This window comes from Bubalus bubalis, chromosome 4 (genome assembly GCF_019923935.1).
Source record: "Bubalus bubalis isolate 160015118507 breed Murrah chromosome 4, NDDB_SH_1, whole genome shotgun sequence".
NCBI lineage: Eukaryota > Metazoa > Chordata > Mammalia > Artiodactyla > Bovidae > Bubalus > Bubalus bubalis.
Window position 1 is genome coordinate 70,916,972 of NC_059160.1, and position 26,898 is coordinate 70,943,869.

Genomic DNA, 26,898 nt, shown 5'->3' on the forward strand with positions numbered 1-26,898 from the left:
AGTGAATTAAAATGAATGGGAATGGAATTTAATTCAGATGACCATTAAATCCATTACTCTTAGCACGAATTCCTTAGAAGAAATGGAATAGACCTCATAGTCAGCAAGAGTCCAAAATGCAGTACTTGAGTGCAATCTCAAAAATGACAGAATTATCTCAGTTCGTTTCCAAAGCAAACCATTCAATATCACAGTAATCCAAGTCTATGCCCCAAGCACTAATGCTGAAGTTGAATGGTTCTCTGAAGACCTATAAGACCATCTAGAACTAACACCCCCCAAATATGTCCTTTTCATCACAGGGGACTGGAATGCAAAAGTAGGAAGTCAAGAGATACCTGGAGTAGCAGGCAAGTTTGGCTTTGGAGTACAAAATGAAGCAGGGTGAAGGCTCACAAAGTTTTCAAGAGAATGCACTGAGCATAACAAACACCCTCTTCCACCAGCACGAGAGATGACTCTACACGTGGACATCACCAGATGGTCAATACCACAATCAGATTGATTATATTCTTTGCAGCCGAAGATGGAGAAGCTCTATACAGTCAGCAAAAATAAGACCGGGAGCTGACTGTGGCTCCAAGCATGAGCTCCTTATTGCAAGTCTTAAATTGAAGAAAGTAGGGAAAATCACTACTCCATTCAAGTATGACCCAAATCAAATCCTTTATGGTTATATAATGTAGCAAAAGTGACAAATAGATTCAAGGGATTAGATATGATAGACAGATTGCCTGAAGAACTATTGACGGAAGTTTGTAACATTGTACAGGAGGCAGTGATCAAAACCATCCCCAAGAAAAAGAAATTCAAAACCACAAAATGGTTGTGTGAGGAGACCTTACAAATAGCTGAGAAAAGGAGAGAAGTGAAAGGCAAAGGAGAAGAGAAAAGATATACCCATCTGAAAGCAGAGTCCCAAAGAATAGCAAGGAGAGATAAGAAAGACTTCCTCAGTGATCAATGCAAAGTAATAGAGGAAAACAATAGAATGGGAAAGACTAGATATCTCTTCAAGAAAAATTAGAGATACCAAGGGAACATTTCATGAAAAGATGGGCTCGATAAAGTACAGAAACTGTATGGACCTAACAGAAGCAGAAGAGATTAAGAGGTGGCAAGTATATACAGAAGAACTGTGCAAAAAAGTCTTAACGACCCAAATAACCATGATGGTGTGATCACTCACCTAGAGCCAGACATCTTTGAATGCAAAGTCAAGTGGGCCTTAGGAAGCGTCACTACAAACAAAGTTAGTGGAGGTGATGGAATTCTAGCTGATCTATTCCAAATCCTAAAAGAGGATACTGTTAAAGTGCTGCACTCAATAAATTAGCAAATTTGGAAAACTCAGCAGTGGCCTCAGAACTGGAAATGGTTAGTTTTCATTCCAATCCCAAAGAAGGGCAATACCAAAAATATTCAAACTACTGTACAATTGCACTCATTTCACATGCTAGCGAGGTAAAGCTCAAAATCCTTCAAGCTGGGCTTCAACAATACATGAATCTAGAATTTCCAGATATATGCAAGCTGGGTTTAGAAAAGGCAGAGGAACTAGAAATCAAATTGCCAACATCCACTGAATCACAGAAAAAGCAAGAGAATTCCAGAAAAACATATACTTCTGCTTCATTGACTACACTAAAGCCTTTGACTATGTGGACACAACAAACTGTGGAAGATTCTTAAAGAGATGGGAATACCGGACCACATTACCTGTCTCCTGAGAAACCTGTATGCAGCTCAAGAAGCAACAGTTAGAACTGGACATGGAAAAATGGACTGGTTCAAAATTGGGAAAAGAGTATATCAGGGATGTATATTGTCATCCTGCTCATTTAACTTCTATATCTGCATAGAAGCTAAATACATGTACTACATCATGCGAAATGCTGGGCTGGATGAAGCACAAGCTGGAATCAAGATTGCCAGAAGAAATATCAATAACTTCAGATATGCAGATGACACCACTCTAATGGCAGAAAGCAAAGAGGAACTAAAGCCCTCTTTGATGAAGGTGAAGGAGGAGAATGAAAAAGCTAGCTTAAAACTCAGCATTCAATAGACGAAGATCATGGCATCTGGCCCACCACTTCATGGCAAATACATGGGGAAATGATGGAAACAGTGGGAGACTTTATTTTTGGGGGCTCCAAAATCACTGCAGATGGTGACTGCAGCCATGAAATTAAAAGATGTCTGCTCCTTGGAAGAAAAGCTATGACGAACCTAGATAGAACATTAAAAAGCAGAAACATTCCAACAACGGCCCATCTAGTCAAAGCTATGGTTTTTCCAGTAGTCATATATGGATGTGAGAGTTGGACCATAAAGAAAGCTGAGTGCTGAGGAGCTGATGCTTTTGAACTTTGGTGTTGGAGAAGACTCTTGAAGAGTCCCTTGGAAAATAAGGAGATCAAACCAGTCAAACCTAAAGGAAATCATCCCTTAGTATAAATTGGAAGGACTGATGCTGAAGCTCCAATACTCTGGTTACCTGATGCAAAGAGCCAACTCATTGGAAAAGACCCTTACGCTGGGCAAGATTGAAGGCAGGAGGAGAAGGGGACTATAGGAAATGAGATGGTTGGATGGCATCATCAACTCAATGGACATGAGTTTGAGAAAACTCTGGGAGATACTGCAGGACAGGGAAGCCTGGCAAGCTGCAGTCCATGCGGTCACAAAGAATCGGACACAACAGAGGCACTACACAACAAACAAGAGAGTAGAATGGTCATTGCCACGGGCTGGGGGTCAGGGAAATGTGGAGATGCTGGTCAAAGGGTATAAATGTTCAGTTATAAGATGAATATAAGGACTTCCCGGGTGGTCCAGTGGTTAAGAATCCACTCATGCAGGGGACACAGGTTTGATCCCTGATATGGGAAGATCCCACATGCCATGGGGCAACTAAGCCCATGCACCACAACAACTGAAACCTGCATGCCTGGCGCCTGTGTTCCACAAGAGAAAACACCACAATGGAGAGCCCATGCACCACAACTAGATAGAGTAGCCCCTGCTCACTCAACTAGAGAAAGCCTGCACGCAGCAACGAAGACCTAGTGCAACCAAAATTAAACAGTAAATAAATAAAATTTTTAAAAAAGATGAATGTAAGTTCTGGGGATCTAGTGTACAGCATAGTGACTATAGTTAATCACAGGTAGTGCAGTGGTAAAGAATCTGCCTGCAATGCAGGAGACAGAGGAGACGGGGGTTTGATCCCTGGATCAGGAAGATTCCCTGGAGGAAGAGATAGCAACTCATTTCAGTATTCTTGCCTGGAGAATCCCATGGATAGAAGAACCTGGCGGGTCACAGAGTCAGACACGACTGAAATAACTGAGCACACAACATATTATGTACCTAAAACTGCTAAAAGAATGGATCTTAAGTGTCCTCACCACACACACAAAAAGCAAACTATGTGAGATGATGGACGGGTTAATTAGCTTGATTGTGGTTAATCATTTCACAGTGGATAATTATGTAAAACATGGCATTGTACACCTTAAACATGTACATTTTTACATCAATTATACCCCAATAAATCTGGAAGAAAATATCTTTTAAAATTTACAGTCCACTTTATTGATTTTGACCCTGTTCTATTTCACACCAGATTAACTTTGGAGGAATTCAGTGGAGTTTGGCAAAAATGCTTTGAGGGTGATAAAAAGAAACCTAGCTTCTGTGGTGTCATTCTTTAACATGAGCTATAAAATACTGTGGGAGTGGGGATAGCATGTCTGTTCTCAACATAGAGTTGAAAAGACTTAAGCCATGTGATCTAAGAATACGAAAATATAAATCTTGAAATGTATGTACAGAGTTTGAAAATGGACCCCTCTTACAAGTACTGTACAATATGGTCAAGTTTTAAGGAAAGAAGAAAAGACGGGGCTTAATGAATCCACCTCTTCTAAAGGGATTGGTCCCCTCAGTTTCCATTTCATTGTCATGACAACTAGTATTCCATCATTGCCATAGTAACCAGCTGAATAGCATTAGTCTAAAGACATGCTCTCTGATTGGGTGACCAGTGGAAGCCATTATGTGCCACACAAGGATGCTGAAAAGGGTGTTCTGCCATCACGTCGACCCATTTCTGGCCTTCCAATGTGTTTCAGTTCTCCCATGGGTTTCTCTAAACCAAATATTTTTTTTGGAATGAGACCATTTCAAGAAGTGTGTAACAATTATACTCCCCTATGTCACTGCTACATTTGAGACATGTGTTTTCTCATTTTCCAAAGTGTGGTAATAGCTGACAGATACTCCCTTCACCATGCCTCACAGTTTAAAGACAACATTCCCTCTGCTGAAGCAACAAGGCACGCTGCCCACATCTAAACCAGATGTTGGTCACTGGTGACAACAAGCTGCCTTCTTTGTTTGACGAGGTCACTGACAAGCTGAACTACAAGGAAATTTGAGGCTGGGGAGTGCCACTCCTGTAAAATAACAGACTGAGGGGGAAGGACTCATGCAAATGGCAGCACTCTTATTTATATATGCACATAAACTACGATTTACAACACAAAAATGGTTTTTAAAAAATGTCCTTTCGAAAAGCTGTTGAGTTTTTAAAAGATAAACATTTTCCAGCTGATATTCTTGCTTGGTGCTTGCTCAAAGCAGACTGCTTATGTATTCATGAGCCTTCCTGGCATGCTCTTGGAAGCAGAGATACCTTGAAAAATCTATTCCAGCCCCAGCCTACCCTCCTCTCTAGCTAGTCCAGGCTTTTGTTTACTGTTGGGAAACTTCCTTGATGTTTTCCAGCTCTGAAAACATCTCATAAATATTGAGAAACTACCAGTGGACAACACCAGAGTTGCAAAGGGAGGAGCCTGAAAGTGCAATGCAGTTGGAAGATGGGGAATTGGGGAAGGGAGGAGAAGGACTTGTCTCCAAAATGGGTTTGCAGAACATGCACAACTGAATGTTACAGACCAATGAAAATGGTTTTCTCAAGAAGTCCTGATTAATTCAACAAATAGTTCAAAGCACCTGCCACCTGGCAGAACTCTTCCAGATCTTGAGACACAGAAGTGAACAGATGATAAGCTCAGCACTCCTGAAGTTTTACATATTAGATTGGTGCAAAAGTAATTGCAGTTTTGCACTGTTGAACGTTGCCATTTGATGTTGGGATGCATTCTTAAATAAATGTGGTTATGTTATACATCATGTTAATGAGCATTTCTTGCTTTATGTTTTTTGCTAATGACTTATTACTTGCTGTTAATTTTATGTTTATTTTAGACTATAGAACTGATGTTAGACATAAAGCAAATTCGAGTGATTTTTTTATTCGGGTTCAAAATGGGTCATAAAGCAGCAGAGACAACTCACAATATTAACAACACATTTGGTCCAGGAACTGCTAATCAATGTACAGTGTAGTTGTGGTTCAAAAAGTTTTGCAGAGGAGACAAGAGCCTTGAAGATGAGGAGCATAGTGGCTGGCCATCGGAAGTTGACAACGACCAACTGAGAGCAATATCATAGCTGATCCTCTTAAAACTACACCAGACATTGTCGAAGAACTCAGCATCGACCAGTCTATGGTCATTTGACTTTAGAAGCAAATCGGTAAGGTGGAGAAGTTCAGTAAGTGGGTGCCTCAAGAGCTGACCAAAAATTAAACAAATCATTGTTTTGAAGTGTCATCTTCTCTTATTCTACACAACAATAATGAACCATTTCTCACTCAGATTGTGATGTGCTACATAAAGTGGATTTTATACAATGATCGGCGACAACTAGCTCAGTGGCTGGACCGAGAAAAATCACCAGAGTGCTTCTCAAAGTCAAACTTGCACCACAAAAAGGTCATGGTCACTGGTGGTCTGCTACCCGCGAAACCATTACATCTGTGAAGTATGCTCAGCAAATCAGTGACAGCACCCACAGCTGGCGCTGGTCAACAGAGAGGGCCCAGTTCTTCTCCATGACAACGCCTGATCACACATTGTACAACCAGCAGCTTCAAAAGTTGAACTAATTGGGCTATGATGGTGGAGTTTGCTCATCCACCATATTCACCCTTCCTCTCACCAACCAACTACCACTTCTTCAAGCATCTCAACTTTTTGCAGGCAAAACACTTCTACAAACAGCAGAAGGGAGAAAGTGCTTTCCAAGAGTTCTTTGAATCCCAAAGCAAGGATTTTTTTTTTTTTTTTGGTACAGGAATAAACAAATTTATTTCTCATTGGCAAAAATGTGTTGATTGTAATGGTTCCTATTTTGATTAACAAAGATGTGCTTGAATCTAGTTACAATCACTTAAAATTCATGGTATGAAACCACGATTTATTTTGTACCAACAAGGTCCGATGCTGTAAAGAGTAGTATTGCATAGGAACCTGGAACATAAGGTCCATGAATCAAGGCAAATTGGAAGTGGTCAAACAGGAGATGGCAAGAGTGAACGTCAACATTCTAGGAATCAGCGAACTAAAATGGACTGGAATGGGTAAATTTAATTCAGATGACCATTATATCTACTACTGTGGGCAGGAATCCCTTAGAAGAAATGGAGTAGCAATCATGGTCAACAAGAGAGTCCAAAATGCAGTACTTGGATGCAATCTCAAAAATGACAGAATAATCTCTGTTCGTTTCCAAGGCAAACCATTCAATATCACAGTAATCCAAGCCTATGCCCCAGCCAGTAAGGCTGAAGAAGCTGAAGTTGAACTGTTCTATGAAGACCTACAAGACCTTTTAGAACTAACACCCAAAAAAAGATGTCCTGTTCATTATCAGATCAGATCAGATTAGTTGCTCAGTCATGTCCGACTCTTTGCGACTCCATGAATCGCAGCACGCCAGGCCTCCCTGTCCATTACCAACTCCCGGAGTTCACTGAGACTCATGTCCATCGAGTCAGTGATGCCATTCAGCCATCTCATCCTCTGTCGTCCCCTTCTCCTCTTGCCCCCAATCCCTCCCAGCATCAGAGTCTTTTCCAATGAGTCAACTCTTCGCATGAGGTGGCCAAAGTACTGGAGTCTCCAGTACTAATGCTTTAGCATCAGTCCTTCCAAAGAAATCCCAGGGCTGATCTCCTTCAGAATGGACTGGTTGGATCTCCTTGCAGTCCAAGGGACTCTCAAGAGGCTTCTCCAACACCACAGTTCAAAAGCATCAATTCTTCGGCGCTCAGCCTTCTTCACAGTCCAACTCTCACATCCATACATGACCACAGGAAAAACCATAGCCTTGACTAGACGAACCTTTGTTGGTAAAGTAATGTCTCTGCTTTTGAATATGCTCTCTAGGTTGGTCATAACTTTCCTTCCACGGAGTAAGCGTCTTTTAATTTCATGGCTGCAGTCACCATCTGCAGTGATTTTGGAGCCCAGAAAAATAAAGTCTGACACTGTTTCCACTGTTTCCCCATCTATTTCCCATCAAGTGATGGGACTGGATGCCATGCTCTTCATTTTCTGAATGTTGAGCTTTAAGCCAACTTTTTCACTCTCCACTTTCGCTTTCCTCAAGAGGCTTTTTAGTTCCTCTTCACTTTCTGCCATAAGGGTGGTGTCATCTGCATATCTGAGGTTATTGATATTTCTCCTGACAATCTTGATTCCAGCTTGTGTTTCTTCCAGCAAGGAGATTCAACTAGTCCATTCTGAAGGAGATCAGCCCTGGGATTTCTTTGGAAGGAATGATGCTAAAGCTGAAACTCCAGTACTTTGGCCACCTCAGGAGAAGAGTTGACTCATTGGAAAAGACCCTGATGCTGGGAGGGATTGGGGGCAGGACGAGAAGGGGACGACAGAGGATGAGATGGCTAGATGGTATCACTGACTCAATGGACATAGGTTTGGGTGAACTCCGGGAGTTGGTGATGGACAGGGAGGCCTGACAGGCTGTGATTCATGGGGTCGCAAAGAATCGGACACAACTGAGTGACTGAACCGAGGGTCGCAAAATTGTAAACTTCTTCAAGGCAAGGCATGCCTTACTCACCCCTGTAACCTGGAGTACTTAACAGTATAAAGAAGTAGTTAGAAATTCAGGTTGTGGAGTCAGATAAGAGCAGATTCTAGGCCCAGCTTTGTTTCCTTACTAGCAGTATAACTTTGGGCAAGTTATTTAACTATTCTGTGCCTCAGTTTGTCTACCTGAAAAATGAGATTAGTTTCCTATCAAATATGATGGTAGGAAGATTAAGATAGAGCACATAGAGCTTTGCACAGAGCCAAATTCATAGTAAGCACTCAAGAAGGGTTAGCCATCATCGTTAGTCCACTGCCTTAGGGAAGTAGGGGTTTACAATGTCTGCTGAGAAAATTCCCTGGCAGTCCAGCACCGAGTGAGCTGAGGTCTGGGTTCAATCCCCGTCCAGGAACTAAGATTTCCACAAGCTGAGTGACACAGCAAAACAAACAAAAAAAGGGCTGAATTACCGAAGATCAGGATTTTATTCTCAGCTCTATTCAAAGCCTTCAAAAAATTTCTGCATTTTTCCTTTATGGTAAACAATTTATTAATAGTGGTTTCCTGTGTAACTGCAAGAGGAGGATAAATTCATTTTAAAGGCATATGTGAGAATAGAAATTGATGGACAGCTAGCGACAGAGCATGGGTCTTTCTTAACATCCTAAGAGAACAACCATACCCATAAAGAATGAGTTAAGAGTTTGGGATTATGCCTAATATTGACAAAATTCAGTAACTATTGAGAAGAGCCCTTTTACACAGTTGGAACAGAGAACCATCCAAGAGAAACCCTCTGACCCAAGATAAGGAATAACACAAGCAGAATGACTAATATTAGCAGACTGCACTCAGTCTCCTCACAGCCATTTAGAACTGAAAAGCACTATGGGCAAATGTCTATCATCCTTACTGTTAATAGTTATTACTTTGCCTATATAATCATTACTTAAATATGACAGAATAACTAAGATTCCACAATTCATACAAACACAGCAAGGTAGAGACAGAAGATTTGAGCTGAGTTCTCCAACATGCTTCTTCACAAAGTCATCAGTTCAGTTCAGTCACTCAGTCCTGTCTGACTCTTTGCGGCCCCATGAATCGCAGCATGCCAGGCCTCCCTGTCCATTACCAACTCCCCGAGTTCACTCAGACTCACGTCCATCGAGTCAGTGATGCCATCCAGCCATCTCATCCTCTGTCATAGTTTCTGCTAAATACATGAGTCAAAGCAAAGGAACAAGCAAATACCACAAACTCAATTTTCTCATTGCAAGGGGGAACACCCTTTGTGGATTGGTTTTATAGAGTCTCAGAATTTTCATTTTGGAAGAAATTTTATAAGACCCTATACATTAACTTCTAATCTACAGGATCACTATCCTGGTCACTGGATTAAAAAGGGAGAAAGGGAGGAATACAGGGAAGAAGAGATTCAGGGATAAAATCAGAATCTTGTAACTCATTACTTACCTAATTCTGTGTCTCCTCCCAGGCTGACTTCAAACCATAGATAGTCACTGGGTGGGAGTTTTGGCCAGGTATAGAGAAGCCATCGGAGAAGGCAATGGCAACCCACTTCAGTGTTCTTGCCTAGAGAATCCCAGGGACAGGGGAGCCTGGTGGGCTGCCGTCTATGGGGTCGCACAGAGTCAAACACGACTGAAGTGACTTAGCAGCAGCAGCAGCAGCAGAGAAGCCATACTGTAGTCAAGGCCTCAATGGGTTCATTCTGTCTTCAACAATAACTCGAGTGCTACACTGGAAACTTTGTAGTAGATAATCCAGACCCACACCCAAGACTCTGATTTATAAAGCATTCTTAACCAGTTACCTGGATAAGGCCGTATGCTACACAATCATCATGGGTCAATGGACATCTTTCTGAACTTTTATTGGAAGGCGCAATAGGTAATCTACTTTGTTATAAATGTTAAAATCAGAATAAAGGATATTTCAACACATGACACTCAGTAAGAGCATTAAGTGAATAAAACGGGTATTCTCTTCCCTTACTAATTTCTATGCTGCTAAATCTCCCTAACGAGCAGTTCTCCATTGGAACTTCCCTTCTTCCCTCACTTTCAAACTCCTCCCTCCCACAAAATATAACACATTTCAAACTACAGAAGCATAGTCTAATGAGTGAAAAAAGACATTTACTCCCTCATGAAGGTTTGAAGTATCACAGCATTGCCAGTCACATGAATAAACTGGGAGACTGGAGGTCCTCGTACGTTGCACCCCAGGGACCATAAAGCAAAGTAGGAAGCTAAATGCCATGAGAGTGGTCTGAATAAACTGGGGCAAGAGTCCTTGAAAGGGAAGAGCTCTCTTCTGATAGGGGAGCTGAGGGAAACCCTAATACAGAAGATGTAGTCTTCCTGGGTTTAGGGAGGCATAGGATTTTGGTAGGTAAAGATAGCATGAAGTAAAGATCTATTGTTGATTGGAGATTTTTAAAGTGTAGCCTGGGCCTGCAACATCAGCAACACCTGGGAACTTGTTAGAAATGCAAATTCTAGAGTCCATGCTTGCCCTATTCAATCAGAAATGAGTCACAGCATTCCGTGGTTACTAAGTATCTAGGTGACTCTGGTACATACTCTTGTTTGAGTTCCAACAATCTAGATTTAAAACTGGAGTCAGTGAACTTAATTGAGGAAAGCAATACAGCTTTATTTTCACTAACCTCTAGCTGATACTTAATATCTTTTTCCCAATGCAGATGTCAGCAATTAACTGCTATGATAATAATTAGGACCAATGCAAGGTCCTGTTTTTCATAAATGAATCTATAAACACATATGATGTCACATATTTTAAAATATTTTTATAACTGTATTTTAATATAATTGTTTTCCTTTGTAATTCCGTGTATGTAATTTGAGGCATTAAAAACATTCTGAGAAAGTGTCCATCAGCTTCACAGACTTCACAGCCAGAGATCCATCCCATTGTACAAAAAAAATTAAGAATTCCTAGACTAGAACTAGTCTAGACAAAGAAAAGTAAGCAAAGCCTAAGAGGTAAGAAAATACAGGGCAGAACCTGTCCTTTACTTTTTTTTCTCCCGTATTCCATTTTGACTGAAATGTGAGAAATAGTGAAGAGAAAAATAAAAAAAAAGCGGGATAAGGATCAGAGCATGAGAAACCCCATCAAACCAGAGTTTTAAAATAATTGCCTAGTGAAGGTAAGAAGGATAGACTGGAATACAAAGAAACAGAAGGTGAGAGGCTAAATTTCTAACCCAGGCTTGACTAATAAAAGTTCCAAATGAAGATCAAAATGGAAAAAGGAAATGACCATGAAAGTGCTCTGAAGGTTTAATGTTGAGTATGACAGAGAGGAATCAAAGATGACCCCAAAGTTTAAAGTGAGGGTCACTGGAACAGAAGTCTTCCCAAGAAAAATCAGGGAAGCCAAGTAGAACAAGTTTGGGAAAGAAAAGTGCTAAGTTGCCTATAGGATATCCAGGTGAAAACATTCAGTATTTAAGATCAGGCTTCTCTGGTGGGTCAGTGGTAAAGAATCCACCTGCCAATGCCAGAGACAAGAGTTTGATCCTCTGGCAGAGGAAATGGCAACCCACTCCAGTATTGTTGCCTAGTGAGTCCCATGGACAGAGGAGCCTGGTGGGCTACAGTCCATGGTGTCACAAAAGAATCAGACATGACTTAGTGACTAAAAAACAGCAATTTATTTGAGGTTCTAAGGTCCTAACCTTCAAGACATATTGCACTTCCTGAATAACTTATTTGGAGCTGGTAGGTTTCAGATTAATCTTTTTTGGATCTCTTTGACGTCTGAACTTTCTAAAAAGGCTCTATCAAAAGTAGCATTATTTCAAAATCTTTCAAGAGTTTGTCACCAACAGAGATTTTTACCCTGAGGTGAGTGGACCCATAGGAGTTTCCATGAATCCTTGAAATTAAAAAAGAAAATTTTGTCATTATGGACGTTTTTCTGGGAGGAAGAACATACATCAATAAAAACTCAAAGGGTATGTGACCCTCCTTCCTCCTCCCGAAATGCTAAGGAATAATTCCCTAGTCATCCTTCTAAACACTCCAGGCACAGGAAGCGCTGTGGTCTGATGATATGGGGAGGAGGCACAAGCCTCAGAACAAACCAAAAAAGTCTCTATAATCCAGCAACAGCAAGATGCCAGTCATTGGTGAACGGTTCTGAGTCAGGAAAAGCTCACCGCACAGTCACTAGGTGAGAAAAGAGTTTGGAATTTCTTGGTCAAAATTCAGTGAAGAGGACAGTAGAGGTTCTGACTCATTTCTTAAACTAAATCTTGCCCGAATACCTGTCTCTACAAGAGCAGTCATTAAAGCACACTAAAAATGGTCATTTTGGTGATAATTCCTGCACTGCTCAATTTTCCACTGCCCAGAAGAAGCTACACTACATGGATATCACCAGGACAGAAACAAAACCTCATGTCAGTAGCTGTTGCCCTCTGCTGGCTAGTTCCAAGTTACTCTCACTCCCAACCTTCTTGCCACCCAATAAAAGGTTTTGCAATTATGTCAATTTTGACAGAGCCTTTCTAGACAGTTCAGACACCAAAGAGAGGCCCCCCCAAATTTAACAGAAATCTATTAGTGTCAAAACAAAACAAAACAAAACTCATAATACCAAAATATCGACAATGTTATTAAGTACCTACAGCATTGTCTAATGTTACATATTTTGGGGACTTTAAAGAATCTGCCTGCCAATGTAGGAGATGCAGGTCTGATCCCTGGGCTGGGAAGATTCCCCTGGAGGAGGAAATGGCAACCCACTCCAGTATTCTTGCCTGGAAAATTCCATGGACAGAGGAGCCTGGTGGGCTACAGTCCATGAGGTTGCAGAGAGTCGGACACAATGAGCACACACATACTGGTGGTCCAATGATTAATGTGGAACCCTGTACCAAGATCACAGGTGTAAAGCCTTGTACCAAGGCCACAGATGTGGAGCCCTAACCAAGGTCATCTCCGGAACTGACCAAGCCCACAGCAACCATTGTCATGAGACCACCCTGATCTAAACCGGCTGGCTCCCTGACCGCATATTAGGTAAAACACCCACCCTGTTACCACCCTCTAGCATCCTAACCACTCACTCAATGCCACCTTCCAGCAGGAATTTTGTCTTGAGGCTACGAAAGTTGGTGCTAGTCCAAGAAAGGCCTCGGCTCTCCCACGAGCCGGCGCACAGTTATAACAGTGTCTTCTGCTCTAATAAACTCTGAAAGTGTTAGTCGCTCAGAAGTGTCCAGCTCTTTGCAACCTCATGGACTATAGCCCACCAGGCTTCTCTGGCCATTGGATTTCTTCCCAGGCAAGAATACTGGAGTGGGTTGCCATACCCTCCTCCAGGGGATCTTTCCGACCCAGGGATCAAACCTGCATCTCTTGCACCTCCTGCATTGGCAGGCAGGTTCTTTACCACTAGTGCCACCTGGAAAGCTCCCTATTTAATTATGTAAGGTAGGGCAATCCCTTTTCTCCCCTCCCTGGCCCATGCCGGTTCTGCCAGGGAAGCAAAAGGAAGACCCTGCAGGTAACCAGAACAATCCTACTTTAAGTATCTTCTCAAACTGTTTCTTCCAAGCATTTAATACTTTCCCCAAGAAGAATTTTATTATTGGAAGCTAAGTAGTTGGCAGCTTTTCAATACTGTTAACAACTCGCACCTGTAGTTAACTGAAGTTTGACAAATAAGTACAATTTTTTTTTTTTTTTTTGAAGCTGGGTATCTCTTTAAGCTCCTGTAGGTCTTATTTCATGGGAAGTTAATTCCCTGAGGACACAGACAAGAAACTTTTCCTCAATATCACCCATCCCTTTAAAAATGCAACAAGACCACAGAGACTCAACTTTGATGAAATGAAACATTATTGCTCCTGGAGATTTTTGCAGGTTTTTAAACTAAAAATAACATTAAAAAAATATGTAAAGAATCACCTTCTCAAGCTTTCCAAGGACAAATGTACTTGCTAAGCCAGATGGTGACAAACACATGTCTGAGAAAGTGGCCTCATTATGGAAAGGCATAGTTGCAAAAATTATGCAAATAAGTCATTGTGTCTGCATTAACAATTTACTGTGGAATTGAATTGTATGATTCCACATCAGTTTAGTCATACACAACTGGGTCAAAAAGTTTAACTGGAACTTCTCTAGTGGTCCAGTGGTTAAGAATTCGCCTGCCAATGCAGGGGACATGGGTTCTATCGCTAGTCTGGGAAGATCCCACATGCTGCAGGGCAACTAAGCCTGTATACCACAACTACTGAAGCCTGTGCCCTGCAGCAAGAGAAGCCACTGCAATGAGAAGCCTGTGCATCACAACTAGGGAAAAGCCCGTATGTAGCAATGAAGCACCATGCAGCCAAAAATAAAGTTAAAAAAAAAAGTTTAACTGGCATGTCCAGACTGCGTCAAGAGTGTAAAATAAAGTCACATGGATTTCTAAATACCCATTTTAAGAAAACTTCAACTCCCCATACTGCATAACTGTAGGGATTTCAGGGTCTTGACACTTTCCCCTTCTCACTGTTTCTGAGAATCAGGACCCCACCAGGTGTCTGCTGCCTTAGCCACATGTCTGCTCCTCATCAACCCATGCTATATATGCACAGGTTATTCATTGCTCTGTGGCAAACCACCTCCTACACATTTCGGGACTCCCTACTGCTGCCCACTCCTGATCTTTTCCCTAAGCAAATGCAGAGACTCTCTTAATTCTCTGATGACACGACTCAGCCCAACTGCAACCTTTAGGAAAGACACCTCTCAAAGTTCAGAAAAATGAAAGGGGGCATTTCAACACCAGGAACACTTTAAAGCTGTACTGGATGTAGCTACTCACAGCCCAGATACACCTCCATGTCTTTTAAAACAGTGATCTTTCAGACTGAGACTCCACCACCTGGGGTATGTGAATATGCCCCAAGAAATACGAGGATAAAGGTCATTTCTAGGAAATCAATTTCAACCTCAACTTCTGTATAAAGTCTTTCCCCCAAATGAATCTCTGTGAAGGTGACTTTAACAGGTTATGCTTTCTATCTTCTTTAGTAATGGCTCTTCTTACATAAAAGCAAACTCACTTCTCACCCATAAGTTTATGTGGTATATCAGAAGACTGTTTATGGGTCTTGAGTGACACACTGGTAGTGGTGGTGGTTGAGTCGCTAAGTCGTGTCCAACTCTTGCGACCCCATGGACTGTAGCCCACCAGGCTCCTCTGTCCATGGGATTCTCCAGGCAAGAATACTGGAGTGGGTTGCCATGCCCTTCTCCAGGGGATCTTCCCAACCCAGGTCTCCTGCATTGCAGTTTCTTAACCAACTGAGCTATGAAGGAAGCCCTTAATTCTGGACTATCTTTCAAAGATGCATGTGTCCTGGTGAGCATTCTTGGAAGACAGCATACCCCTTCACCTAAAGAGCAGACATATTCACTGTTAAGGGCTGAATGATGTCCCTCCCCGCAAAAAGATGTTGACGTCATGATCCCCAGTACCTCGGGATGGGAATTTATTTGGCAACAGGGTTGTTGGAGATCTAATTAGTTAAGATGAGGTCATACTGGAGTGGGCTTCCCTGGTAGCTCAGCTGGTCAAGAATCCACCTGCAATGCAGGAGACCCCAGTTCAATTCCTGGCTGAGGAAGTTCCCCTGGAGAAGAGATAGGCTATCCACTCCAGTATTTTGAGCTTCCTTGATGGCTTAGATGATAAAGACTCTGCCTGCAATTTGGGAGACCTAGGTTGGGAAGATCCTCTGGAGGAGGACATGGCAACCCACTCCAGTATTCTTGCCTGGAGAATCCCTATAGACAGAAGAGCCTGGTGGGCTACAATCCACGGGGTCGCAAAGAGTCTGACATGACTGAGAGACTAAGCACACACACACACACACACACGGAGTATGGCAGGCCCTTTGTCCAATATGACTGGTGTCTTATAAGAAGACATCCATGTGAAGACAGAGAAAATGCCAAGTGATGACTGGAGTCATGCAGCTCTATGCTAAAAAATACCAGAGATTGCTAATGAAACATCAGATGTTGGAAGGCAAGGAAAGATTCTTCTATAGGTTTCAGAGGGAAGATAGCCCTGCCACCATCTTGATTTCAGACTTGTAGCCTTTAGAACTGAGAGACAGTGAATTTCTGTTGTTTTAAACAACCAGACTTGTGGTATTTTATAACAGCAACCCTTGGAAACTAATATAGTTACTGCCCAGAACAACACTTGAGCAAATGGAAGGCATCCTTATTGACCATTAAAAAAGATTTGGGTTTCCTAAGGTCAGAATTCTCTCCTGAAATGCAATGAATTGTGTGAGCAGGCATCCATCTGGGCCCATCCATATTGGCCCTGAGGGAATTGGGACTCAGAGAACCAGTGCAAAAATGGGAATATTCTGGCTATTACTACTGCTGTAATTACCTCCTGTGTGCTGCCAGCACCCATGAAATTATGGCAGGGTAACTTGTAAAGTGTCAGACCCCTCACCGTTCTTAATATGAGGTATTACTAGAGGGTGTAAAGATCTCTGCTCACCAGAGGAACACTTAGACAACTGACTACATTAACCAAGTCACCATAAGCAGTACCTACTCAATTCATTGAAAGAGATATTTGAAGTAAAATGTTCAAATAAAATTTCTAGTATGTATGTCATTTGGTCATTAGACTCTTGGAGCTTTATGGTAATAGAAAGAACATACATATATATATATAATATGCTGATAAGTATTTAATAGGGTGATCAATAAGACTTTTAAGAAAAAAACATTAGAACAAAATTCTGGGACTTCCTTGGTGGTCCAGGGGTTAGGACTCTGAGCTTCCACTGCAAGAGGCATGGGTTTGATCCCTGTTTGGGGAACTAAGATCCTATATGCTGAAAGGTGCAGCTGAAAAAAAAATTGTTTTTTAAATCCTAGAATAGTATTCTATGGGAGAAACAGAATGGAATTCAGGGAGCAATATAATATTTCCAATTGTTACAAAGCTTATTTAGATGTTTTTAAATATAAAAAATGGTAGCTATTAAGTCTATTATAACAAGATTTCACATATACATTTAAAAGAACGAATATTTTTATTTCCAGTGTCAACATCTACAATGTATGATAAAGTGTATCACCTGAGACATTTAAATGTAATGATGATGATTTCATATTAAAAAAAAAATCCATCAAGAAATCATGGTTTTTCCAAAATTGGTAAAACAAGTTTGAAGACTATTCATTGCCTTCCTGCTTATAATCCCCTCAGCTCTGGGCCTGCCTGGGTGGTTGGAGCCATCTTACCTCAATACCAGCACTGAGCAGGCCTCATATTTATCATGGTTGACTGCTATATGACCATCCTTAGCGTGGTTAATATTTGTGTTAATTGCTCAGTCATGTCTGATTCTCTGTGACCCCACGGACTATAGCCCTCCAGGCTCCTCTGTCCATGGAATTCTCCAGGCAAGAATACTGGAGTGGGTAGCTATTCCCTTCTCCAGGCAAATCATCTTAACCCAGGGATTGAACCTGGGTCTCCTGAACTATAGGTGGATTCTTTACCATCTGAGCCACCAGGGAAGCCAGGCAGTTGATGTTTAATAGTTGTTAAATGAATATAAGTTAAATACCCGCAAAGAGTCATTCATATCCTCTATCTGCTTTTGCTTTGGGGACCGACTGCTCTACTGGTCTAGCCTGGAGTGACTGAAACCAGGATGGCTTTGGAGTCAAGGGGTGTCCTACACGGCCAGACCTTGACACACTAAAAATAAGTTTAGCTCTCATCTAGAAGTTTAATCAGCTGAGTCATTATAAATCTCATATCAAATGAGACATCAGTTTTCAAATTTAAATGAATTGAGGAATTACGCTAGTTTCTAAGACCTGCCAAAGCTCCCAAGGGACAAAGTTAGCCAAAGTTCTCGTGACTATCTTCCTCTGTGAGATCAATGTCAAGTGCCATCCTGCATGTTCCTGCTGTTGCCGCTGCACAGCCAAGCAGTTCTTTCAGAATGCACCTCAATACAGCTGCCCCTCGTGGCCCCTCCCTGAGATCTACCATCAGGCAAACTCCTGCCCCCAGGTGCTGACATTAGGTTCTTGTTGTTTAGTCGCTAAGTTGTGTCCGACTCTTGTGACCCCACGGACTATGGCCCATCAGGTTCCTTTCTTTATGGAACACTCCAGGCAGGAATACTGGAGTAGGTTGCCATTTCCTTCTCCAGGGGATCTCCCTGATCCAAGGCCAGGACCCGAGTCTCCTGCATTAGCAGGCAGAGTCTGACATTAGGTACAGGGCTACAGAAAGCAGAACACATTTGCATCTCTTCATTTCCTCACATGATATCTTACACATACCATATGGTTTTAAATTTAAAGTATCCTAGAAACAGATTATCAAAATCAGATTGAAAAAATATGCAGACAAGTCAAAAGATTTGCATTTAATGAAGCCTCATGGATCTACAAGATATCAAGAGAAATCTCCCAAGGAAGAAGGACACAACAAGCATATTTCTTCTGACTCATTTCCTTTGGAGAAGCAGCTTAGAATTATTCAGGCAAAAGGCCATGAAATAATTGCATTGGAGAATTGCTAAACTCTATCTACAGGGCTTTCTTGGGAAGTCACATGGCATGTTTTTTCTAACTTGGATGGGAAAAAAAATTTATTTTCTTAAACTTACTTAAAAGAAAAACAAAAATCAGAAGTTAATGTGATGTTTTTATATAGACTAATTACAGAAAATAGACTGAGAATGATTTTCTACCTAATAATAAAAAATTACAGTAAAAATATGCTTGGAAAGATTTTAGTTCTGAGTAGCTTTTCTTGCCGAGTAATCCATTGGATATACACAGCACTGCTTGGCTATAGTTGGCTAAATGTCTTGTGTGCTCAAGAAGTGGTTGGGCTTTTTGTGGTCACCCCATTAGTGTCAATACTGAACTTTTCCCCTCTGTGTACTCCTTTGCAACTGCCTGAAAGAAAAACTAGTTGTAAAAGCAATCAAAATAAATATTTTCAGATGCTGCTTTCCAAAATTGGGTCAGAGACCACTAGGGCACTGGCTCCATGAAGCATGGGAAGAATTTCAGACGAGATTGGGCGCGTTCAGGGTGGTATGGCCGTAGTGGGAAGAATTTTAGTGGCTAAAGTAGAATTGCTGAGGAAGGTATTAGAAGCTAGAGAGGGAGGAAAAAAGTAAAAGAGAGGAGTTAACAGTAATCAAGAGAGAAAAATCAACCATGAAGAAGAAATAAGGGAAGGTTGTAATATTTTATATGAAAGTGTCTATGGTAAGTGGAAAAAATGGCTGCTTTAATTCAGATTTGGGGTTAAAGCTAAGAGGCAAAAGGCAGAAATCCATATAAATTCTTACACATTTCTTTACAAACTCCTCAATGTCTCTGGAAGACGCTGTACAACTATTTTTAAAATTGACAAAAGAATAAAGCATTTATCTAGCTACCCCTTTATGAGCTGTTCTTCAAGGTAACTAAATAGTTGGAGGTGTAGTTCTTCTTTGCAGATTTGTCTAATAAACGAAATTGGAATGACATATTTAGAATCCAACAGTTTTGTAACTTCTACTAATACAACCAATTTAGGCAATGCCAGGTATTAGCTGTCTAATAAAACACACAACGTGTGTGTGTGTGTGCGCGCGCGTGCACGCACATGTGCACTAAGTCACTTCAGTCATGTCGGACTCTTGGCGACCCTTTGAACCATAGCCTTGCAGGCTCCTCTGTCCATAAGATTCTCTGGGCGAGAATACTGGAGTGGGTTGTCATGCCCTCCTCTAGAGGATCTTCCCCAACCAGGGATGGAAACCCTGTCTCTCATATCTCTTATCTCCTGCATTGGTTCTTTACCACTAGTGCCACGTGGGAAGCCCAAAATGCACAACACTTGCTACCAAAAAAAAAAAAAAAAAAGCAATTACTGAATCTGAATCATGTGATTCAGATTCAGAATCATACTGAATCAAACATCTTGATCTAACTTCCAACATGAAGAGAAAAGAAGAGAACAGAAAGCATGTTAAATAATGGTTTGAGGATACCATCAGCAAAACACTGACTGTGAAAACCTCACAGAAGAAATAAACTAAACATTTCAATCAAAAGGCAGAGACTGTCAGATACTGCTCTTTTTAATCATTATTCTCTAGTTCTCAGTACACACACTTTAAAAACAATGATACAAATAAGGCGATGGCACCCCACTCCAGTACTCTTGCCTGGAAAATCTCATGGGTGGAGGAACCTGGTAGGCTGCAGTCCATGGGGTCGCTAAGAGTCGGAGACGACTGAGCGACTTCACTTTCACTTTCCACTTTCATGCATTGGAGAAGGGAATGGCAACCCACTCCAGTGTTCTTGCCTGGAGAATCCCAGGGATGGGGGAGCCTGGTGGGCTGCCGTCTATGGGGTTGCACAGAGATGGACACGACTGAAGCGACTTAGCAGCAGTGGCAGCAAGAGGACTGAAAAAGACACACCATCCAAACAGGAAACACAAGCAAGCTGGAATGGTCATAAAAGTGAGGCAAAGGCTCTCCTGATGGCTCAGAGGTACGGAATCTGCCTGCCAATGCAGGAGATGTGTTTGATCCTTGATCTGGGACTATCTCACGGGCTGTAGAGCAACTAAGCCTGTATGCCACAACTATTAAGACCATGCTCTAGAGCCTGGGAGCCACAACTGCTAAAGCCTGGGAGTCCTAGAACCTGTGTTCCACAACAAGAGCAGCCAACACAATGAGAAACCCTCGCACTGAAACTAGAGAGTAGGTGCTGCTCGTCACAACTAGAGAAAGCTCATGCGACAACGAAGATCTAGCACAGTCAAAGGAACTATTTTTAATTTTTCTTAAAAAGAAAAAAGAGGCAAAATGGACTTCAAAGCAAGGAGTACTAATGGAAATAAAGTGGGAAGGTTTATAATGATAAAATGGTTAATACATGAGAAAGAAAAACTATAAATGTGTATGGGCCTAATAAAATGAATTAAAAATGCAGAAAACTGACAGAAATAAAGAAATCCACAGTCACAACTGGAGATTTTAATTCACCCTTCTCAATAATTGATAGAGCAACTAGACTAAGAAATATCAGTAAGAAAACAGAAATGAAATGATGCTTCCACCAATGATAAAAATTTGGGAAGAACCACAAAGATTCTAAGGGCTTCCCTGGTGGCTCAATTGGTAAAGAATCCACCTGCAATGTGGGAGACCTGGGTTTGATCCCTGGGTTGGAAAGATGCCCTGGAGAAGGGAAAGGCTACCCTCTCCAGTATTCTGGCCTGGAGAATTCCATGGACTATATGGTCCATGGGGTCACAAAGAGTCGGACACGACTGAGCGACTTTCACTTTCACTTCACAAAGATTCTAATAAGTAGAGTAGGTGTGTTGATTAGACATTTATCTGCCACCTCTTCTAAACTAGTTCTTTAAGTACCATTCAAACTTAATGTCGAAGTACAGGTTTGTCACCAATCTGAAGAGAAAGATGAGAACAGCAAAGTTTAAAGAAACAGTGGTTCATCTTTTATTTTGACAGCATTCAAATTCAAGTAAGTTTGCAAAGCATTTTTTACATGCGTGATCTCAGTTCATTCTTACACATCCTTTGGAAAAAGCAGACCATATTTCCTTATTCCCATTTTACAGATAAGGAAGTCAAACGCAGAGGCCAACTTGCCAAAGAAAATTGCAAGTTGGCTGTTAGATCAAAGGGTGAACTTATTTGGACAATCACCTGAGTGACTCTACTGGGAGTGAGGTTGAAATAACAACTATTTTCTCTCTTCAAAGTAAAATTTCTCTAGTATCTTCAAATGTACAGAGCAATTATAAACAGGATATTGGCTCCTGGGTTAAGAATTTAGCTTTACTGTCACACTCCCTAAGATGACACAGTCAGACACCAGGTTGGACCCAAAGAACAAAGTCATAATGTTCACCCTCTGTCCAAACAGCATTCTGAAATGAACACTCATTGATGGGCTTGTTGGCAAACTTGGTAAGTGTTCACTACACTTCTGGTTACCCATAAACATTGATCAAGTTGTGGTTTAGAAACATATTTCAAAGCAAATGGTCTACAGAAAATATGAGCATTTATTCTTCCCATTAGCAAAGCATGGGGCTTCCCTGATAGCTCAGTTTGGTAAAGAATCTGCCTTTAATGCAGGAGACCCCAGTTCGATTCCTAGGTCGGGAAGATCCCCTGGAGAAGGGATAGGCTACCATCTCCAGTATTTTTGGGCTTTCCTTGTGGTTCAGCTGGTAAAGAGTCCGCCTGCAATGAGGGAGACCTGGGTTCGATCCCTGGGTTGGGAAGATGCCCTGGAAAAGAGAAAAGCTACCCACTCCAGTATTCTGGCCTGGAGAATGGGGTCACAAAGAGTCAGACACGACTAAGCAACTTTCACTTCACTTCACATTAGCAAAGAATAGACTTTATAGATCATTTCATTACTGATTTCAAAGGACAAATCTCAGGAGTAAAATGACTTTGTTTCCTGGCTTGAACCAAAATAGGTTTAAAAATAAATATACAATTCAAATATTTTCTAGGCGAGGACTCAGTATTTAAATATTGTATATGTTTTATTTACATTCTCTGCCATGCTCCACTGAGGCCTATTTCTTTTAGGTAAACGGGACACCATATCATTAAGGCTAATGGTGGTTTCATCTGGGGGGAAAAAAAAATTCATGAACACCAAGGAATATTTTTCAGCTTCTTGGAAAAACACAAAAAGGAAGAAAAATTATTTGACTAATTAGTTCCAATTGTTTTCAATTTTTTATGTAAGTTAAATGTTGTGAAATCAGCCCAGATTTTTATTAAACCTTAGTGAATAAAATGCAGAAGTAAATCTCTACTTCCTATGTAAAGCAAACTGACTTTTCACAAATCATATTTTTATTTTTTTAAAAAAAGTAAAAACAAAAGAAAAACACATGTTCTCCACAGAAAACAGGCCAGTGGGCTCTTCCACCAGGGAGTCCAGTCTGAGATAGGCAGGCCTCCTACACAGACTCAAGAGACTCTCTGGTCTAGGCCACTGCTGCCAGCTTGCCTGCTGTGGCCACCCCGTAAAAAAACGGTGACTCCGTGCAATCATGAGAAAGGGGACTGCTCTGATCATTATGCTGCACACAAGCTTTGAAGGAACTATCAAATAGTAACAACTCAATTACTCTTTGTGGCTTATTTTTATTCTGAATCAATAACCTAGAAGGGGAAGGTCTCCACAGTCCATTATGGCTTCACTGATCTGTCTCCTTCCCCATGAACACCTACTGAAGGAAAGCGTTAAGGAAGTATGTGTTAAGATGTATCACTGCTTCTAAAAATAATGTGGAGGAGACAGGAATGAAACCCAGGTTGAGATGTGCTTAACTGTAGGTGGATTACTCAACTACGAAGAGGCCTTTTGAATGCACAATAGATTTTTAGCAAGTAAAAGGTATCAAGACCTCCATTTTGATTTTATAGAAGTAGGTTAAGTTGCATAAAAGTGGCTGAAAAATCAAGACTGCCTGCTTTTTCAGCCTAAAGATAACCAGGGAGGAGCCAGCCAAACATGAGCATGCATTTCAACAGAAAAGTGATAAACAGAGAGCCAAATTGCTCCTTTCCTGAAGAAGGAAGAAACGACCACTTAATGGCTTACACTGACTTTAAAACAGTGAAAAATTCAAACTTTATAAGGGTAAAAACAAATGCAGTTAGATGTGCAGGTCATCCCCAAAGCAACCTTGGCTATTAAAGTTGCCCTGAGAATCTTCGGAATTGTTAAAAAAAAAAACAACCAGATGCTATTGCTACCATTCTGAATCACTGTCAATTTCAAAAATTGATAGAACTTTCTCATCAAGACCCTAATTGTGGCATCAAAAATATTAATTTGCTGATCACAAAACTTAAAGTTTCATGTTAATTTGCTAATTCATGAGCTAGAAAATACTCCTTGATTTTAAAAAAGCTGTTTTACATAGTATCTCAGTTACTCATCCAGGAAGGAGGGGAGGGAAAGACAGGGCGTTTGAAATTACATTGGAATACAATGTTTGGAACAATATAAAACATCTGGAAAGAAGAATCAAAGGCCAATAAATATCAGTCTACATGAAATACAGGAAAATAGAAGAAAACGCCAAAAAAATACCTTGCTGTACTGCAGAGACCAGCATCCATGACCACCTCCTAGACTACTCTTTGGATATGTAATTCAGTTGGCCATAATTGCTTATAAAGGGCGCAATGCAATCAGGCAGGGTTTGTCCTGAATTTAGAAATGCAAGCAGCATGGGGTGGGGGAGGGGTGGGGAGGGGTGTGGAGTCGGGGTGGGGTAGAACCTCTAATCATAGACCACTGTAGATCGTTAGAGCAATTAAGAACACAATACCCAGTCTTGAATACCTTTCACACAAACCACCTGCTAACCTTTGGATCCAGGTTTTAGACTTGCAAAAACCTTGGGGTTCTTAAGGGCAAGTGAGATCTCACTAAGGAAAGAAATAAAGTGGGAGTCTCTCTCCGATTTCTTTGACTCAAAAATGACAACAATGGTAAAGTGAGGTTCTGGGCGGGTGAGGAAGTAGGTGCTCTGCACTTTGTCATCATAGAAGTGGACCACTTTCTCCAAGCTGTTCAGGTCGGACGTGCGGTCCGTCATGATCATGATGACATTGGGCCAGTGCATGACAGGCCGGTCGCTGGGCAAAGACACCACAGCCGGATATTGATCCACTCCCTTGGGGGCCTCTCTGTAGGAATGGGGGTGGTGATAGCCGTGACCCTGAAAGCTCTCAGAGCCTCGGTTGTCGAAGATTAAGGACACGTTGGCAGCGTCGTATTTCCTGATGAAGCTGGAAATCTTTCCAAAGAGGTCGGGGCTGGCTTTTGCAGTCAGCGCTTTCATTTCTGAAGCAGTTGTTTGTCGGCTCAGCGCCTCGTGAAAGTAGAAGCTAAATTTGGCAAGAAGCATGTTTTTGAGTTTCATCAGCCAAAGGAAAAGGTGTGGGGGCTGAACGGCCTTCTGAGACTGCCCTCCAAACAGATGTTTCTTGGTCTCCCGTTGCTTTTCAAAGATCTGGCCCCAAGTCTGCAGCTTGGTGTGAGCGCTGTGCAAGTTCACCAGGGACGGGAGGAACTTCCACTCGGACACCTGGGCCTGGGCCTTCAGGAGGTGACTCAGGACGTCGACCTCCAGCTGGAAACTGCTCTCCAGAGGACTGAGGATGGGGTGGTGAAATCTAAAGTGGGAAGGGAAATGAACACGTTAAGTGGAAATGTGACCCCACGGTGACACTTTCTATCCTCAAAAAAACCCCAATGTGGTCAGACAAACAATATTATGTTTGAGGGCAGGGAAGGGAAAGACAGAAAGATTCCATGTTGATTTATTTAAACAATCGTTCTGACAACTTCACCATCTCAGGATTATATCAGTGTTATAATCTCCCATGGGAAGAGCCTGATGTTACAAAAAGAAATTGAGAATAGCCGCTACTTTCTTTTCAAATAAAGAGAAACTGAATTAGCTGTAAGTCTTTCTCAGCTTTTGTTTGTTTCATTTTGCTTGTTTGTTTTGGGGCATGCCACACGGATTGTGGGATTTTAATTCCCTGATCAGGGTTGAACTCGGGTAGTGAAAGCACCGAGTCTTAAACACTGGACTGCCAGGTAATTTCTGTTATAAGTCTCTCTGAAGTTTATTTATTCCAGGAATTGTATGACAAAACAAGACATTCTATTTCAGGCTTAGATCCTAAAGAGGCAAAGAAAAGGTCACTGAAATATCTCCTAAATGTGCACATAACACATATCACCTTATTTAATGTTCACAGTAACTCCAAAAGGATTATAAAACCTATTTTGCAGATGGGAGTAGAGACAATAAATCAATATCTGAAACATAGTATGCAATCAATAAATGTTTATTAAAGGAATAGGACACTTACCAGAAAGCCCTTATTCAATCCTAGTTCCCAAATTCCCTTCATAATTTAATCACAGTTACAAACAAAATGGTGCCTAAATTTAAAAAATTTTATACTTCAATCACTTTCCATTTATCTCAGGATAAAATCTAAAATCCTTAACAAAGGCTTACAAGGCCTTTTAATAACCTGTGCAAGTTCACCTTCCTTGAACTTAAAGACCCTCCTCAGTTTGATCCACATTCCCATTATCCTCAGTTTCCTCAGAAATTACATAACTAGAAATGAGACGATATCACAAAGAAAGTTAAGGTAATACTGTGATTTCATTCCTTTTTGTCCTAGACAAAATGTTTTTTAAAAATTTTAGCCATGATCTACAGTAAGAAATACAGTTTATACTGTGACTTAGTACTGTGACTATACTATACTTTATACATATACCTATAGATAAATTTCATATTTACACTTATTATGGGACTTCCCTGGTAGCTCAGATGGTAAAGCGTCTGCCTACAATGCGGGAGATCCAGGTTCGATCCCTGGGTCGGGAAGATCCCCTGGAGAAGGAAATGGCAACCCACTCCAGTACTCTTGCCTGGAAAATCCCATGGACCGAGGAGCCTGGTAGGCTACAGTCCATGGGGTTGCAAAGAGTTGGACACGACTGAGCTACTTCACTTCATTTCACTTCACTTCACACTTACTATGCACAATGTACTCTTGATATTTATTATACATATATATTTGTAATTAGGTTGCTGCTGCTGCTAAGTCACTTCAGTCATGTCCAACTCTGTGTGACCCCATAGACAGCAGCCCACCAGGCTCCCCCGTCCCTGGGATTCTCCAGGCAAGAACACTGGAGTGGGTTGCCATTTCCTTCTCCAATGCATGAAAGTGAAAAGTGAAAGTGAAGTCACTCA

At 41.3% G+C, this 26,898-nt stretch overlaps 1 protein-coding gene across 8 annotated transcripts in view; it reads right to left on the minus strand.

Moving 5' to 3' along the window:
• The window catches only part of KICS2 (KICSTOR subunit 2), a 105,110-nt gene that overhangs the window by 59,203 nt on the left and 19,009 nt on the right, over positions 1-26,898 (minus strand). For 7 of the 8 annotated variants that reach the window (XR_006550909.2, XR_006550905.2, XR_006550904.2 and 4 more), the window contains exon 3: positions 24,195-25,285. Coding sequence is in view for 1 of the 8 variants with exons in the window: in XM_006073567.4 (XP_006073629.3) it covers positions 24,469-25,285 (817 nt within the window). In the remaining 7 variants the exon portion in view is untranslated. Of the gene's footprint in view, positions 1-23,150; positions 25,286-26,898 lie in introns of those variants that run through there. The other variant, XM_006073567.4, reaches the window with a different exon arrangement.